At 43.8% G+C, this 14,836-nt stretch overlaps 2 protein-coding genes across 2 annotated transcripts in view; one reads left to right on the plus strand and one right to left on the minus strand.

Annotated features, from left to right (window-relative positions):
• The window catches only part of LOC126561367 (SLIT-ROBO Rho GTPase-activating protein 1-like), a 118,779-nt gene that overhangs the window by 59,162 nt on the left and 44,781 nt on the right, over positions 1 to 14,836 (minus strand). The window lies entirely within an intron of this gene.
• LOC126563108 (ras-related protein Rap-2a) overlaps positions 1 to 14,836 on the plus strand; it is a 30,129-nt gene that overhangs the window by 5,532 nt on the left and 9,761 nt on the right. The window contains exon 2 of the mRNA XM_050219725.1: positions 4,300 to 4,457. Coding sequence (XP_050075682.1) covers positions 4,323 to 4,457 — 135 coding nt within the window. The 5' untranslated portion in view covers positions 4,300 to 4,322. The remainder of the gene's footprint in view (positions 1 to 4,299; positions 4,458 to 14,836) is intronic.

The raw sequence follows: 14,836 nt of genomic DNA on the forward strand, positions 1-14,836 counted from the left end.
GTCGTAGAAGATGTTGTTTGTGATTAGAGGAAAAAGTATCAGCTTGTTGAATCCTTGAAGTTATTATGAGGGATGTTTTTGAATTCGATGTATTCGCGGTGCTTGTTGCATGCGCCCTGCAAATGGAATAATTATCAGAGCCAACCTTGATCACTGCCTTCGAACACAGACTGTGCTGGACGGATGGGCAAGCAATCCACAATCACGCTTACATTGTAATAGTGTGCGAGAGGGTTTTTTTTTTCTCTGCTATAAGTGACTCACAAGACGAGACAGACTATGGCCTGGCGTGGTGGTGTGCGTGTTTGTGCTGCACTATGGAGGGGTCTGGAACACACGGAAGCGATTAATCGTGATTGATTTAGTCCCGATATTGTTTTGTTCTACCTTTGATAGTGAACTTCTGTGCAGTTTATAAACTAAACATTCCAGTTCGTGTAAAGCTTAAAGCAAATCGATTTCGAATGAGAGTTTTAACATTTATTTTTCACGTATTTTTTCATGTTTGTTGTTGTTTTATAACTATCGTAAATTGCTGTGTCCTACAACCATGACTATTTTGTAATACATTCGTCGCTGAGAAACGAGTACAAAGAGAATGTTAAAAAATATCTCGATTTTTTTCAACATTTACGCTGAAAGCAATAAAATTCACATTATGACCGCACATATTCCAACAGTTAGCATAGTGTTGGTGTTACAGGCGAATTGTAAACGGGAGAGTGTGTGCGTGTAGTGTGTAGCACACAGTCTCGAAGGAATTGCACACACAGTACCGGGTTGATTCATACTGGTTGGGAAAACATTGTTGCGCTGTCTCGACGGTAGGGATCAATAGGGACGGATTTTTATGTTGTGTTATGTTGAAGTGGACTGAACGTTTGCTTTTTTCGTCAACGAATGTATTGCAGCGATGTCATTAGCATGATTGAATAGTATTAGGTCAAATCTACTAACAACTAAGATTATGATTCTTGTTGTCATAGCAACAAGGTAGTTTACGAAAATATGTGTTCATATCCATTAGCGCAATCCGTCCAACAGGGTGGTAATGCTTGAAAGTGGTCATAGTGTGCCACACTTCTTTCCCTCAAATTGTACTTCGGTTTCAATGCCTCAGCGACGATCGTGCCGATGGGTGTGGAAAATCTTCAAAAAGAAACTCCATTGATGGTCAAACTTTCCCACTGTACCGTGAGGGGCACTGGGTGTCGGATGTTGGAAAAGCGCTGCAATTGGCGGAGAGAAAATATGCTGCAAAGAGGAGAAAGAAAAATTGGATTTTTCATGAAATTGGCGTACACCGTCGTCGAGTATTTTTAACCAGCGTGACGTCATCAATCGGAGGCCCTTTTTATGAGGAAGCCAGAGAAAACGAAAATAATGGAAGAAAACAAAGTACATGGAAGCGAAGCCACCTTTATGCTGGGCTTGAAGCTTAATAGTATATGTCTAGGGTATAGGAAAGATAAAACCTACATATCAATGTTGAAAACATCAAAAATACGAGTTCAAATTTTAAGTCATGGAGCTTCGAAGTGAAAAATGACGATGATGAGGTTCGAATGTTCGAAGCCCTACTCTTCATCCTACACACCGCTACTTGTTGGCACACCTTTGATGTCATTGACATAGCCATAAACCAAAGAAGAAGGCAAGCACATATGATCTACTTGCTGTATTCTTAGCCGTTGATGTACCGTTGTGGGGGGGAACAAACCCATGTTTTCGGTATTTCAGCTCTAGTTCCCTTGACTTTGACTACCTGTAGCCGAGCCATGTCTGCCTTGCGTACGAGTGATTGGTATGGGTGGGATTTGAAACCTGTCCGGCCACTGTAACTATTTGGTATAAAAAAAATCAATTTCTGGGATGGGAAAACCCATCATTAAAAAAAATAGCTACCGGAAAACCCTGCTCAATTTTGTTCCCGTAATTTGTAAAAACCCATAGTTCGGTATATCCCTTAGTAGTGGAATTTTTTTTAAATCCTTCTCAGTATCTTTTCGATTTGAATTAAAACATTCGTCTCTTGTAAAACGTTCCAATAACATCCTTCGGGCAGAAATCGTCTGTAGAAGAGCGTCGTCACATCACCGTTACAATCATACTTGCGCCTTCTGACGGCATCACATGTTTTGCGAAACACGAACGACGGACGCGCGTTATCAGTTTAGTCGAGATGCGCGTTTGTGTTTCCTTTTTTTTTTTAGTGTTGTTTTTCTTAGTGCCTGCCCGCCGTTCGCCGTTTGAGCGACGTTGAAATGATAAAGGAATCTAATAGAAGCGTCTTGTTGGGAATGTCTACTGTCAAGCAGGACAAAGTGCTGAATATCGCAGAAACATCATCGAACAACAAAGAAATTACACTTGCATGTCCGGTATTTTTATAGCAAATTTGTGCTGGGATGCGTAATGGGTTTATTAAAGCGTGCGGTTTGAGTTGATTGACTCCCAATCCTGACGCTTGTTATGACTACAGTTTGATGTTAATATTTGTCTTTCTCTTTCTTTTGCAATTGCAGGTGTGAGTTTGCTTGTGGAGAGGCAAATGCGCTTAGTTTAATTCAAACGACGGACGATATTCTCGCGCTCTCCCCCCTATGGAGAAGAAGCGGAAATTATGCTTCCCATGCGTCGATCGTGCATAGACCAATTTGAGTGTGTATTTGTGTGCGTGTGTGTGTGTGTGATTTCCATATGGAACGAAGGCGGCACATGCATGGAATATGAATAGAATAATTAGAATGCAGTTGACCATCGCCAGCGAGGAAAGCAGCGTCACAAACATAAGGCCCCAGCAGCAGCAGCAGCAGCAGCAGCAGAAGCAGCAGAAGCACCAGTGTTTTGAGTGGCACGCAGCTAACATAAACAATCGGTTAGTCAGTCTGATCTTGAGCCCAGTTGCAGCCATTGCATCTCGACCACAGCACCGCATTCTCGGCAGGATTAGCATGATCTAGCGAAGAAGCGTGTGTTGCACACGAAAAGAAGAACGGAGACTGAAGGAACATCAGCGCATTTCGCAAACAAACAGGCCTATTGTTTTGTTGTTATTGTGATTGTTGCGTGTTTGTTAGCTTACTCAACGTGTCCGGCTGGTGGTGGTGTAGCGTAATCCTGAAGCTGCCACATTGCTCAAGCAATTACCGTGCTCAAGATACTCCTAGAATCCCATAAAAATCATCGTTCTATCTCTAAAGAAAAAAACCTCGTTTGATGTGAACATTTTGAAGTGTACCACCACCACCACCACCAAAAGCAATATCATCCATTAATATGCAACTCAACGAGCTGATCAAATGTCAATTGTGAAGATTAAACAGATGCACTGAAGCAAAGCTCAAACAACTTATCGCTGTGTTGTAGACTTTCCTTTAGGAAATCCCTTGAAAATTGCGCTTACTAGAGAAGTAGAGTTGAACCATCAGAATTCTCGGTTCTGCCTGCGATTGCCAGGAGGCCACACATCGGACATTGCATCGGGAAACACGTTACGGAACAGTGCAACTACAGCCACAACGTCGTGGAACGTCTTATCAGCAAAAGCAATAAAGAAATTTCCTTCAGGCTACAGCTCCAAAAGCAAGGGAACTACCAGCACCACTCTTCCCCGTCGACACGGCTGTAGAACACGGCAACAAATTAGGTGCAACAGTTATTAGACGTGCGCCGAAAGCGGTGTCGTTTGACCTTCCACAGTGAAGGTGGCGCTTCAAATTAACATCCTCTCGCGATCGGAACCGATCCAGTCAGTCAGCAAAGTACGTACATTCCGTGGTAGATTATGTGTTGTGTGTTTTTCAACAGTTTCATCCACGTCGTCATTACCATTAACGGTGGCTTTTAATGTGTGTAGTTGAGTGTGTGTGTGTGTGTTCGTATGGTGCTCTGTGTAAGTGTTAATCGCGGAAATCGTATCCGCGCGTCAAAGAAAAAAGCATATCTAGTACGAAAAGATCGTATTGGCCTCATCGGCTCCTTTGGGTACACGAAATACCCGGCAAGTGTTTTGTGTAGGTAATTTATCAGCTGATCATCCGGCAAACAGAAGTGTAACACATGATAAGTGGTGACCTGTGAAGAATGTGAAGAGCTTTACTGCACTGCACTGCACGTCACACCGATCCTATCTTGATCCAGTTGGTAGTGCTCCAAAGGTGTTGTTGTAGTACCACGGCGTGATCTAACTGAGCCCTGGCACATTTGGCAATCTGTTATCGAATAACAAGGAGTGAGTCGAGCTGTTTCTGTGCACCGGAGTAAGGAGTGAAACGGATAACGTGAGAATATCATCAGGATAAGTCATCAACTCATCCAAAATGCGCGAATTCAAAGTGGTCGTCCTGGGATCTGGCGGAGTGGGCAAGTCGGCCCTAACGGTGCAATTCGTTTCGGGCTGCTTTATAGAAAAATACGATCCAACCATTGAGGATTTCTATCGGAAAGAGATTGAGGTAAGCTAGCAGTAAGTTTTGTGTGCTAAAATTAATCTACTCTTCGTTTCGATGATCTCAAAATGGAATTGGGAGGGATCGCAATGGTGTTCCATAAGATTTAAGCCACATCTGCAATAGTTTTGTTTAGGATTAAACCACTTATTTATACAGTAGAGAGGTGAATGTAGTCTCTAAGACTCAAAGCCTCTATAAATAAACGAAATGAAAAAAATGCAGGGTGAACTGATAAACGATCAGATATACTACATTTTGGTGTGAGTTTCTCGATAGTTTACTCACGTTGCTTTTGAACACGATAGAAGCTCTCACATTCGTTTCGTCTCAGTCGTTGGTAATGCTCCCTGGTTAGCTAGAAATATTAGTCCAATACTGATTGGTTTCTCTGGATTCTGGTGCCAAAAAGGAAGAATAATGCCAGAGTATGTTTACGGGTTTTTGGTACATAATTCGTACGCAATGTTGTGCTGTTGACACGACAAATCGGTACCAATATTCCTTGTTTCTGTGCGGGATCCGCACCATCAGATTCTCGCAGTGTACAATGCACCTTCCGTGGCATACGCAAACACACAACACACATACACACAGAGAAACGTCAAGGTTCTACCCAATGCACCAGTGTCAAAGACACGGAATTTTGTCGGGATAGTTTTATAAATAAAACTAACGCTTCGCAATACCCGCAACGGACGCACAAATGTGTTCTTTTTTAGAATCTTACCGAACCCCCCCTGACAGGCTGACACTACTAGCATCTCCACTAGGGACCAAACACAAAAAAGAAAAGCCAAAGTTGCGTTATGCACAGGGAACGAAATGGCAATTTATTATTACTTAATATTGCTTAAAAATGTACGTCCCTTGTGCTTCACTTTTTACTAAAATTGGACAAATGAACACATTGCACGTTCAATATTCTTCCGATTAAATGCAACCTCTGCAAATTGCTCCAACATGGCTGAAGTGTCTTGCGAATTGTTTCGTTGGTTGATGACGAACTTGTCTAAGCATTACTAGCAGAATGTTGAGTAACGTATTTGAAAAGATTTGTACGCGCTTACTCACATTCCTCGTGCTATGCGTAGTGCGCCACCTGAATGTCAGGAGGCTATCGTTTCCGTTCGTTTTTGCCCTCCGCGCGTATGAGGTGAATTATGGACTTCATGGAACACCAACTCGGTGACTTCGCCTAGCAGTAGAAGAAGCAGCAGCAGCAGCAGCAGCAGCACCACATCCGACTGTTGTAGTCGAGAAGGCAAAGACCTCTGAATGCAAAGAATGGTCATGTGTGTGTGTGTGTGCGTAGACCGGCACGAAAAGGAGGACGGCGGCCCGCGCCCAAGAACCGTTGTCTGAGGAAATCTACTCATTAAGATTCTTATCGCTCTCGTAATTCCTCATAAACACATTTACGATTCCATGCTGTGCAAAGTTCGATTATGGTTCTAGCGTTCAGACTTGCCATGCCAAGCGGGGTCCCATACTTGCCGAACATACAAAATGCTTTCCGAAAGTGAGATTTTAAATAACGTTTATGTGTTTGTGTGTGTGTGTATTTGGTTCATATTATCAGTAAGGAATGGCTGTTTTGGAGGAAAATGTGTGCAATAATCGCTGGCTGAATGGTTTGTAATAAAAGCTCTAGATGTTGGGGCCCACGAGCGCGGGGTACATGATTCAATAGCGTGTTGATTAATTTACATGAAGCTCAAGCTTCTCCGGATACCATTCTGTCGGTTCGGCTGACGGGGAAGAACGCATACCGCGCATCCTCATTAAAATTCTGGCTGCTCGCCAATTTGTAAAATCTACAGCAGAAGCAGCAACGGGAAAAAGGCAACAGAGGAGGAGCGCGGGAGCAGACTAAATCGCGGTTGAAATCAACGCCATATCCATCACACGACTTGGTGCCTCCTTTCACCTTTTTCGGGGCTAGTAATGTGTGGCAAAGCTTGTGGAGTTGTGTTGAGTGGAGCTTTCTGCAGCACATCTATCATCTTTCTATGTAGAGTTAGGGCTAGGTTAGGCCAGGGCTCTGCCATGTGGAGGGATCAGAGTGTATCGAACGCTTATAAGCTTCCGAGCTTCGCGACCACCACACACATCCTCCATCACAAATCCTTCACAAAGCTGCTGCAGCTTTGTGAGGTTGTTGGTTTGTATTCATGTATTTTACGTTCCATGGATGAACTTTCCGTGTGGTATTTGCCGTGCTTTTAGCTCTTTCTATTGAAAGTTCTGAATGCTTCTTCCGGCAATGGAACGGGAGACACATACTTCCCTGTTGGAGATAGACGTAGTCGGCAGCGTAAATGAAGTGTTAAAAGTCAGTGAACGTTCAGCCATATGCTGCTGACATGGCTTAAGAATTTCGTGTTTGTTTGTAACCTTTGCCTATTCGTTAATTGGCATCATTAAAAAAAGGTTCTGCAGCGCTAGACTAGACAAGAATGCGATTCAAATATTTCGGACTGGGTGCGTTGGACAGAAAAGTGGAACTGTTGTCGTCAATCGGAAGTGACGCGTCATCATGTCGAGTTCGATGCAACAGACACGCAGACCAGTTCAATGCGTTCAACGATTGGTTCGGGCTCTTCGCATCGTGTGGTGAGCAATTCGTTTTTCGTGGTTTATGGAATGTTTTTTTTTTTTTCATTCCTTTCAGAGCAGCCTTTCGAGATGTTTTTTTTTTCTTTCTACACCAACTTCACGCGTCATCCATGTGTCACATTAATACAAATGGCTTTCCCTCTGCATCTTCAGCAGTGGTCTGTTCGTAGCTACACGGACGGCAGTATTGTGCCGTTGCGAAGCAGACAGCTTTAATTGCAACGTGCGAAAATCATCGCCGACCTGGCGCGCGATTCGTACTGCAATCGTTAGAGGGGCGGTAGCCTAACCGAGTGCAGGGAACCACAGGGTCGCCCATCGTGTGAGTATCAAACAATGGGCCCCACGCGCTACACCAAAAGCCACCAACACGCGCGGCGGCGCCCTGCCAATGTGGGTAGCGTGTCAGTAGGCATTGCATTCCAATCGACCAAGCCACTGTTTTGCACCTTACCATTTTTTAGAGGGCGGAGGGATGTCGGTGGTACACAGGGTGGGAGGGAATAGAGAGTGGTTTAGCGAAAAGCAGGGAAAACTGGCTCCAAAGTGTAACGCGTTTTCAACGTAACGGATTTTCATTGCTTGGCAAGACGAAGAAAATTATGCTCAACCGGAAAAGCGCCAACAAGTATGCTGGCGCGCGAATGCGATACACGACGGCGGGGCATGTTGTTCGCTAGCGGCAGCTTCAGGTGCGATGTGAAACGAATGCCCGAGGTGCATGCTGATAGTGCCCAAACCTATCCTAGATACATGTGTGCTTGCCTCATGTTGTGCTTGGTGGAAGAACATAAAAAAATAATGTAACGTTAGTAGTGTGTGTTCGTTCCTTCCTTCTGTGTCATACAACTGTTTATGGGTTTTTGTGTTTGATACAGAAGAACATACAAGCAGCTTGTAAGGAGCCGTAATATCGTTGCATATAAAGTTTGTTATCCAATGTTCGGTAACTATAACTTTCGACTTAACGTAATAGAGTGTCATTCAATTCGCAACTGATTCAATAAGAAGCTGAATAAGACTTTTGATATTACAAATAATGGTAAATTTAAGCTTTGTTGCCATGTTGTGAGATCTTTGGGTTCTAGTGTTAACTGGTGTTTAAGTAACCTTGTTCTTACTTGTATCTACTAGGTACCCACCTGGGAATTGAACCAGTCTACGTACGTTTGATATCGGCGGTTGTATTCATCGGTGAATGATGGCTGTTAGGTTAGCAAAAAAAAAAAAGGTTCTCCAAAATTGACACTTTTCTCTGTTTGTTCATGCGAGAAAATGTCTGTCATCTTTTTTTTTATTTCGCGGAACTTTTGGATGCCCCAAGCAGATGGCATTTATAAGTGAAAGTGATTGATGTAGAGCATTGTTTCTGCTGTGCGGCGTGTGAAAAGAGAATGTTAGTTTCATAATGTACGCGTTTCCTTGCGGACTGTGGCTTAAGGGCAACCATTTTTGGGATAGATTGTTCAGTTGTAACTCGAAGCATAAAGTACAGTTTTGTTTTCGACAGCGGACTGACTGAACTTCAAACGGCAGGACCGGAGTTCAAATTCGTGGAAACATTTATTGTTTTGTTTTAAGGAAGCCAATAAGAAGAAAATGTTTTTCTACGAAGTTTAACTTACCATGTTGGCTGCACAAATTGCTCAAAGTAACCACCCTCGGCATCGATGACCGCCTGTATACGCTTCCGGATCCTGGTGCAAGCCCGGACTACCATAGCCATAGGGTAGGGCCGCAAAAACGGTCTTAATTTTAGGCACTATTTCTGCTTTTGTGTTGCGAGACGTTCGGATGGTGTCCCTTTCAACCATGCCCCACACGAAATAGTCCATCGGGTTGAGGTCCGGGTAGCTGGGAGGCCAAATATTAGGGGGTGGTAAGATCGTAAAAATTGTCTTTCAAGCCATTTTTGCAATTTGGGGGCCATATGACACGGCCTACCATAGACCACTGCTCGAAAAAATGTCGAAGAACTCCGTAAGCAATCCGACCGCCTGTTATGATCCTTCCGTTGTACAACAGCCTCAAAACCTCCGTTGCAGGTTTCAATCTGCTTGCGAGTATCCTTCACCGTGCGCTTCCATAGTTCCACTTATCAAGTTCACTCGACATTTTTTCACTGTTCCCAAACACTTGTGGCTTTCGAATGACGTATCGTTTGCTTTGATACGATAACTCAATCACGCACTATAAACGAAACGACCAAGTGTCAAATTTATGGTGCACACCGTGTTTAATAGATCAGAAATAAAATATTGATTGACAATTTTAGAAGTAACAATGCTGATGCTTTGATCTTGTTACAACACAACAGGATAAAACAAACGGACTCCAATTTGACGTTTGTGAGATTGAAGCGGCATGAGTTGACATCCACGCGCAAGGTGTTTAGAATGTGGCTGTGAGTGTGAGTAAGTCCGCTATCGAGTTGGCATCGAAAACGAACATGCTGAGATCTATGGCAAAAGCGTTGAGTTCAATCGGAAAACGCTGTAAAGTTATTTAATTAAAAGTATTTTTTTGCCAAATAGTATAGATTGCCGATATTTATATCCCCACTTTTTATAAGAATCTTTACACAATTTTTCGATGTTACTAATTTATCCCACGTACCCAGACAGTAAGTCTTTCTTAGCGGGAAACGTTAGCAATGGGATTTGAGACCAATCCGGTCTAATGCTACACTGATATCACAAAAGCCTTCGGACCACCCCATTTCATACGATATGTGTACGATGAAATGAGCTGCTAGTTAGTGGTGCGACGCTAACGATTGAGCTGATTCCCGAAACTGGATAAATTAACGTCATGGTACGTCTTCTACGCTGGTACGCAAAGCTTTTACAATCAAGCGAAACCGTAAAAACAAGCGACAGGCAACCCTACACGCCATCATTTTCTACCCAAACAACTCTTACCTTAGAGACGATATCGGTTGCACGTGTTTTGCAAAAACAAAACTAAAAGGCAAAAAAAAAAATGCTATGCCACTTGAGTATAAGCCACTTGAGACGGTATTGGCACGAATAATACATTCAATGCAGCTTTGAGTGTTGCACAGTTAGCCATTTTTTGCGTTTGCGTTATTTTTAAACTCAGCATGAAAGAGACTTTGCTATCAGTAGTTGTGGCTTATAATATGAGGTAAAAATATGTATGCTGCACACCACTTTATAATGCAACCCATTTTTGGTATATTGGTTGTTGTGGGAAGTCAGAGAACACATTACACGTGCACTTTTTTCCTCAAATTTGACATATTATGACACATAGATATCTGATCATTATCAGGGACTGGTGCAGTAAAGATCATTCGTACTGTAAAAGATAGCAGAATGGTTAGCATGCATCCGTATTGTGATTGAATCCATCATCAGTTAAAACTTCCAAAAGCATAGGGCTTCGACGAGAGCCACGGTTTCGGAAAATGAAATCACTCATTAAGCTGCGGCTGCTGCTGCTGCTGAAACTGCTTTGGGTGATGAACTCAGTGATTAAGTAGTTGTAGTTATCAACGAAGCTAAACTTTTGCCTGCATCCATCCATCCATCCAACCACTCTACCTGAGCACAGCGGGCGAACGAGCCGTGCAGCTTTTGAATACATTTCACCATGATCACCCATCAGTGAAATTGATTTTCATGGGCAGGGATTTCCATTGTGCCGATGGTAGTGAAAATTTCTTCCAGAGCGTGGTGGTGTCGCGGGGCTGGCTGGTGGTTGGTAACACCGATAAAAAGCTGACGATAGTAGCCGAGAGTGAAGACGATTAGCTCAACATGAACCATTGATGCCAGCAGGCAAACAGGGGCCTTTATAAGCAGCGAGTATTGGAAAAGAAGAAAGCGAGACGCAAAGTTTTGTGAAGTACTTTGTGTATTTCTGAACAAACAAAAAAACTACGTTGTAGATCGTTTGTTTTACTGGTTGCTCAACCCGTTCATTATTTTAGTTAAATTTAAACACAACAAATGTAAAAATGAACCTTGAAAATCAATATTAGAAGTCATATTGCAGTTACAGATGCAGCGAGTTAGTTCTACATGTCTCACAAGAACAAATTAACAAAGCTTTGCTAATTTTCCCTAATGTAACACGTATTTCCCTATGTGTGTGTGTGTACGCACACTTACACATGGGTTTGGTGTGGTTTTTGTTGTTAAGATTCTCGCTTTATATCGGCACTATCTCACTACTTTCGCTGCAGCTTACTTGTGAGTCTAGTCTGGGCTAAAGCAGGCCAGTAGGAGGGAATTATGTCCCATTTTAGATGCTATTCCAGAGCAACAACAGCATCAAGTTTGTAGCTGGATGAAAGTACCGATTACCACACATAATCATACACCGGACACACCAGCAGCAGCAGCAGCACTTGCAGCGTTTGTGTTGGTGTGTTTGAAACATGTTGAGGTTTCTGTTGCTGGGTTGGAAACACAAACGTACCCTATTATGTGGTCTGCTCCACGGCACCAAGCGTGAGAGCAGTTTCCACCGCACTACCACTCACAGGCAGGTCGTATGAAGTGCAATTGTCAATTGGACCGCGTTCCCTTATCACAAACCTAGACTCTATCCAGCTGCGAGCAATTCGCAAAGCAAGAGGTTAGTGGATAGCCTTTTTGACTTGACAACAACCTGCTGGTCGTGGGATGTACTACCGGTCCGGGCGTGTTAAAGACCAGTACTCACCTGGCTGTCGTTCCCAAAGCTGTAGGATCAGTTCCTATAAATGAGAGAACTTTAGCCGCCTAAGGCTGAGAGAAGCTTTTTTTTTGGCTGAGATTTGGTTTCGATTAGTAAATTATTGGTCACGATCACTATGATTGACAGTCTTTACAGTCTAAATGAGCTAAATTTGTACATTTGCCTCTTCATATTTGTACATTAATGTTTTACATGGTGGAACCCTCTTCTAAAAGTAACGCAATGAATCGCTAGCATTGCACAGTTCTGCACCATATAAACACATCTTGTAAGCACGTAGAGTGGAGTGACCATCCTTTTCATGATAGTCTCACTTGGATGTCTATTTCTGCATGCATGCCATACCCTAATCCGTAAGTCTGGAGATCGACGTGTTTTTGAGGTGTCTCTGCCAACTACGTACTGATCATCTGATTCTATATGGTCACCGAGGCTGTACCGTACTTGTGCCTGGTTGGTGTCACATTCTGGGACATTCTTACATCCTATTACGAACACTCGGCTGTTGCGTTGCAACATTTCGAATTTCTGCAAAACATTGCAAAACAAAACCTACGGATAAATAAGCGGAAAAAAGCTTAAATTGTAGCAATGTGCCGGACTTTACCAAAGCTTCTCAACGTGCAGTGTCACTTTACCTTGCAGATTTCTTTTCTTAAGTAGAAATTTTACCATCCATTACACTCCAGTCAAAATCACGTCAAGAGTAGAAAACGCATTTTACAATTGCTTGTTTGTTGCTGTTTGCGTTCAGCTTCAACTATCGTCGCACGGCAGTCTGGGGGTGTGATGTACCCAGGCCAGGCAAGGCTCAAGATGAAAAAGACGATGGGAAAAATCTCCATTTCCGGTGAGCCTCCATTTGGGTTGTTTTTTTTTTGTTTTTTGCGCTGTATTTATATCCGCCACCGTCGTCGTCGTCGTCGTCGTCGTCGTCTGGTGCCCTTGGATGTACACTAATGCATTGAACGTTAAGGCGGTTTGGTGGTGATCGGTGTTCAAAATTAGTAGTTTCGCCTCCAGCACTGCGGTTGTTTAATGCCTTGGTGGCCCGGGTCGGGCTAGGTTGGTGTTGGGCGGCCAGTTTAGAGGAAGGTGTTGCTGGTGCTGCAACTCGACTCTCCCGAGGCAATTTGCTAGTGCTTTGTGTGTGTGTGTGTGTGTGTGTGTGTGTGTGTGTGTGTGTGTGTGTGTGTGTGTGTGTGTGTGTGTGTGTGTGTGTGTGTGTGTGTGTGTGTGTGTGTGTGTGTGTGTGTGTGTGTGTGTGTGTGTGTGTGTGTGTGTGTGTGTGTGTGTGTGTGTGTGTGTGTGTGTGTGTGTGTGTGTGTGTGTGTGTGTGTGTGTGTGTGTGTGTGTGTGTGTGTGTGTGTGTGTGTGTGTGTGTGTGTGTGTGTGTGTGTGTGTGTGTGTGTGTGTGTGTGTGTGTGTGTGTGTGTGTGTGTGTGTGTGTGTGTGTGTGTGTGTGTGTGTGTGTGTGTGTGTGTGTGTGTGTGTGTGTGTGTGTGTGTGTGTGTGTGTGTGTGTGTGTGTGTGTGTGTGTGTGTGTGTGTGTGTGTGTGTGTGTGTGTGTGTGTGTGTGTGTGTGTGTGTGTGTGTGTGTGTGTGTGTGTGTGTGTGTGTGTGTGTGTGTGTGTGTGTGTGTGTGTGTGTGTGTGTGTGTGTGTGTGTGTGTGTGTGTGTGTGTGTGTGTGTGTGTGTGTGTGTGTGTGTGTGTGTGTGTGTGTGTGTGTGTGTGTGTGTGTGTGTGTGTGTGTGTGTGTGTGTGTGTGTGTGTGTGTGTGTGTGTGTGTGTGTGTGTGTGTGTGTGTGTGTGTGTGTGTGTGTGTGTGTGTGTGTGTGTGTGTGTGTGTGTGTGTGTGTGTGTGTGTGTGTGTGTGTGTGTGTGTGTGTGTGTGTGTGTGTGTGTGTGTGTGTGTGTGTGTGTGTGTGTGTGTGTGTGTGTGTGTGTGTGTGTGTGTGTTTGTGTGTGTGTGTGTGTGTGTGTGTGTGTGTGTGTGTGTGTGTGTGTGTGTGTGTGTTTGTGTGTGTGTGTGTGTGTGTGTGTGTGTGTGTGTGTGTGTGTGTGTGTGTGTGTGTGTGTGTGTGTGTGTGTGTGTGTGTGTGTGTGTGTGTGTGTGTGTGTGTGTGTGTGTGTGTGTGTGTGTGTGTGTGTGTGTGTGTGTGTGTGTGTGTGTGTGTGTGTGAACGAGTTCAAACGATGCTGTCATGTCACGGTCGTTGGTAGGCTTTGGAACCAGCTTTTTTGCCTTAGCGCTAAGCGAGATGGGTTCATATAGCAGGATGTTTTATAACTGTGGCAGCTTCAAGCTGCTTCTCTTTCCCGCCCAGAAAGCTGTGCACGTGTTTGCTTTTCGCTTGATGCAAGTACGCATGGTGCGTTTGTACCGCTTAAAGCTAGGGACAGGAATTTTTGTCGAAAGTGTTGGGATTTAGCAATTTCGCAATGGCAATGTCACTGTATCGAGTGTCCAAATCTGGCACTCAAATCTATGATTCAGTGAATGTTAATCAAAGATTCTCAGAATATACCGTGCGCTGATGATGGCACACGTTGCTTATCACACGCTTTGTGCGTTATCAGCAACACACAAGCACAACAAACGCTGAACAATTACGAATGATTAATATATGATTTCGTGGAAAGCTGTAATTTCTTTTATTTATTGACCTATTCAAGCTGTGTTTGTTACCGCAAAAAGTGGGACAATTTCGGTGCATTGCGTAACTCGAAACCCACTCCCTCGAAGAAGGTTGTTGACTGGTTGTTCCATCGATGTTTCATCCCCTCATGTGGATCATCTTTATCTTTCACAAAGGACTAGCGCTAATGGGAGATATCCGGTTGATGAGTAATTCTGGCTTCGATATGATCATAATGCAAATAAACTAGTCTAGCGTGCTCGGCCGAGGAATATGAACCGCGTTCGAGCAGTGTGTGTGTGTGTGTGTGTGTGTGTGTGTGTGTGTGTGTGTGTGTGTGTGCTAGATCTGGTTGACGGTTGATGCCTGTTGCTCGAGCGGTCAGATTTGTTGACAGTGGCTAACATATGTGCACGACA

Source organism: Anopheles maculipalpis, chromosome 3RL, assembly GCF_943734695.1.
Source record: "Anopheles maculipalpis chromosome 3RL, idAnoMacuDA_375_x, whole genome shotgun sequence".
NCBI lineage: Eukaryota > Metazoa > Arthropoda > Insecta > Diptera > Culicidae > Anopheles > Anopheles maculipalpis.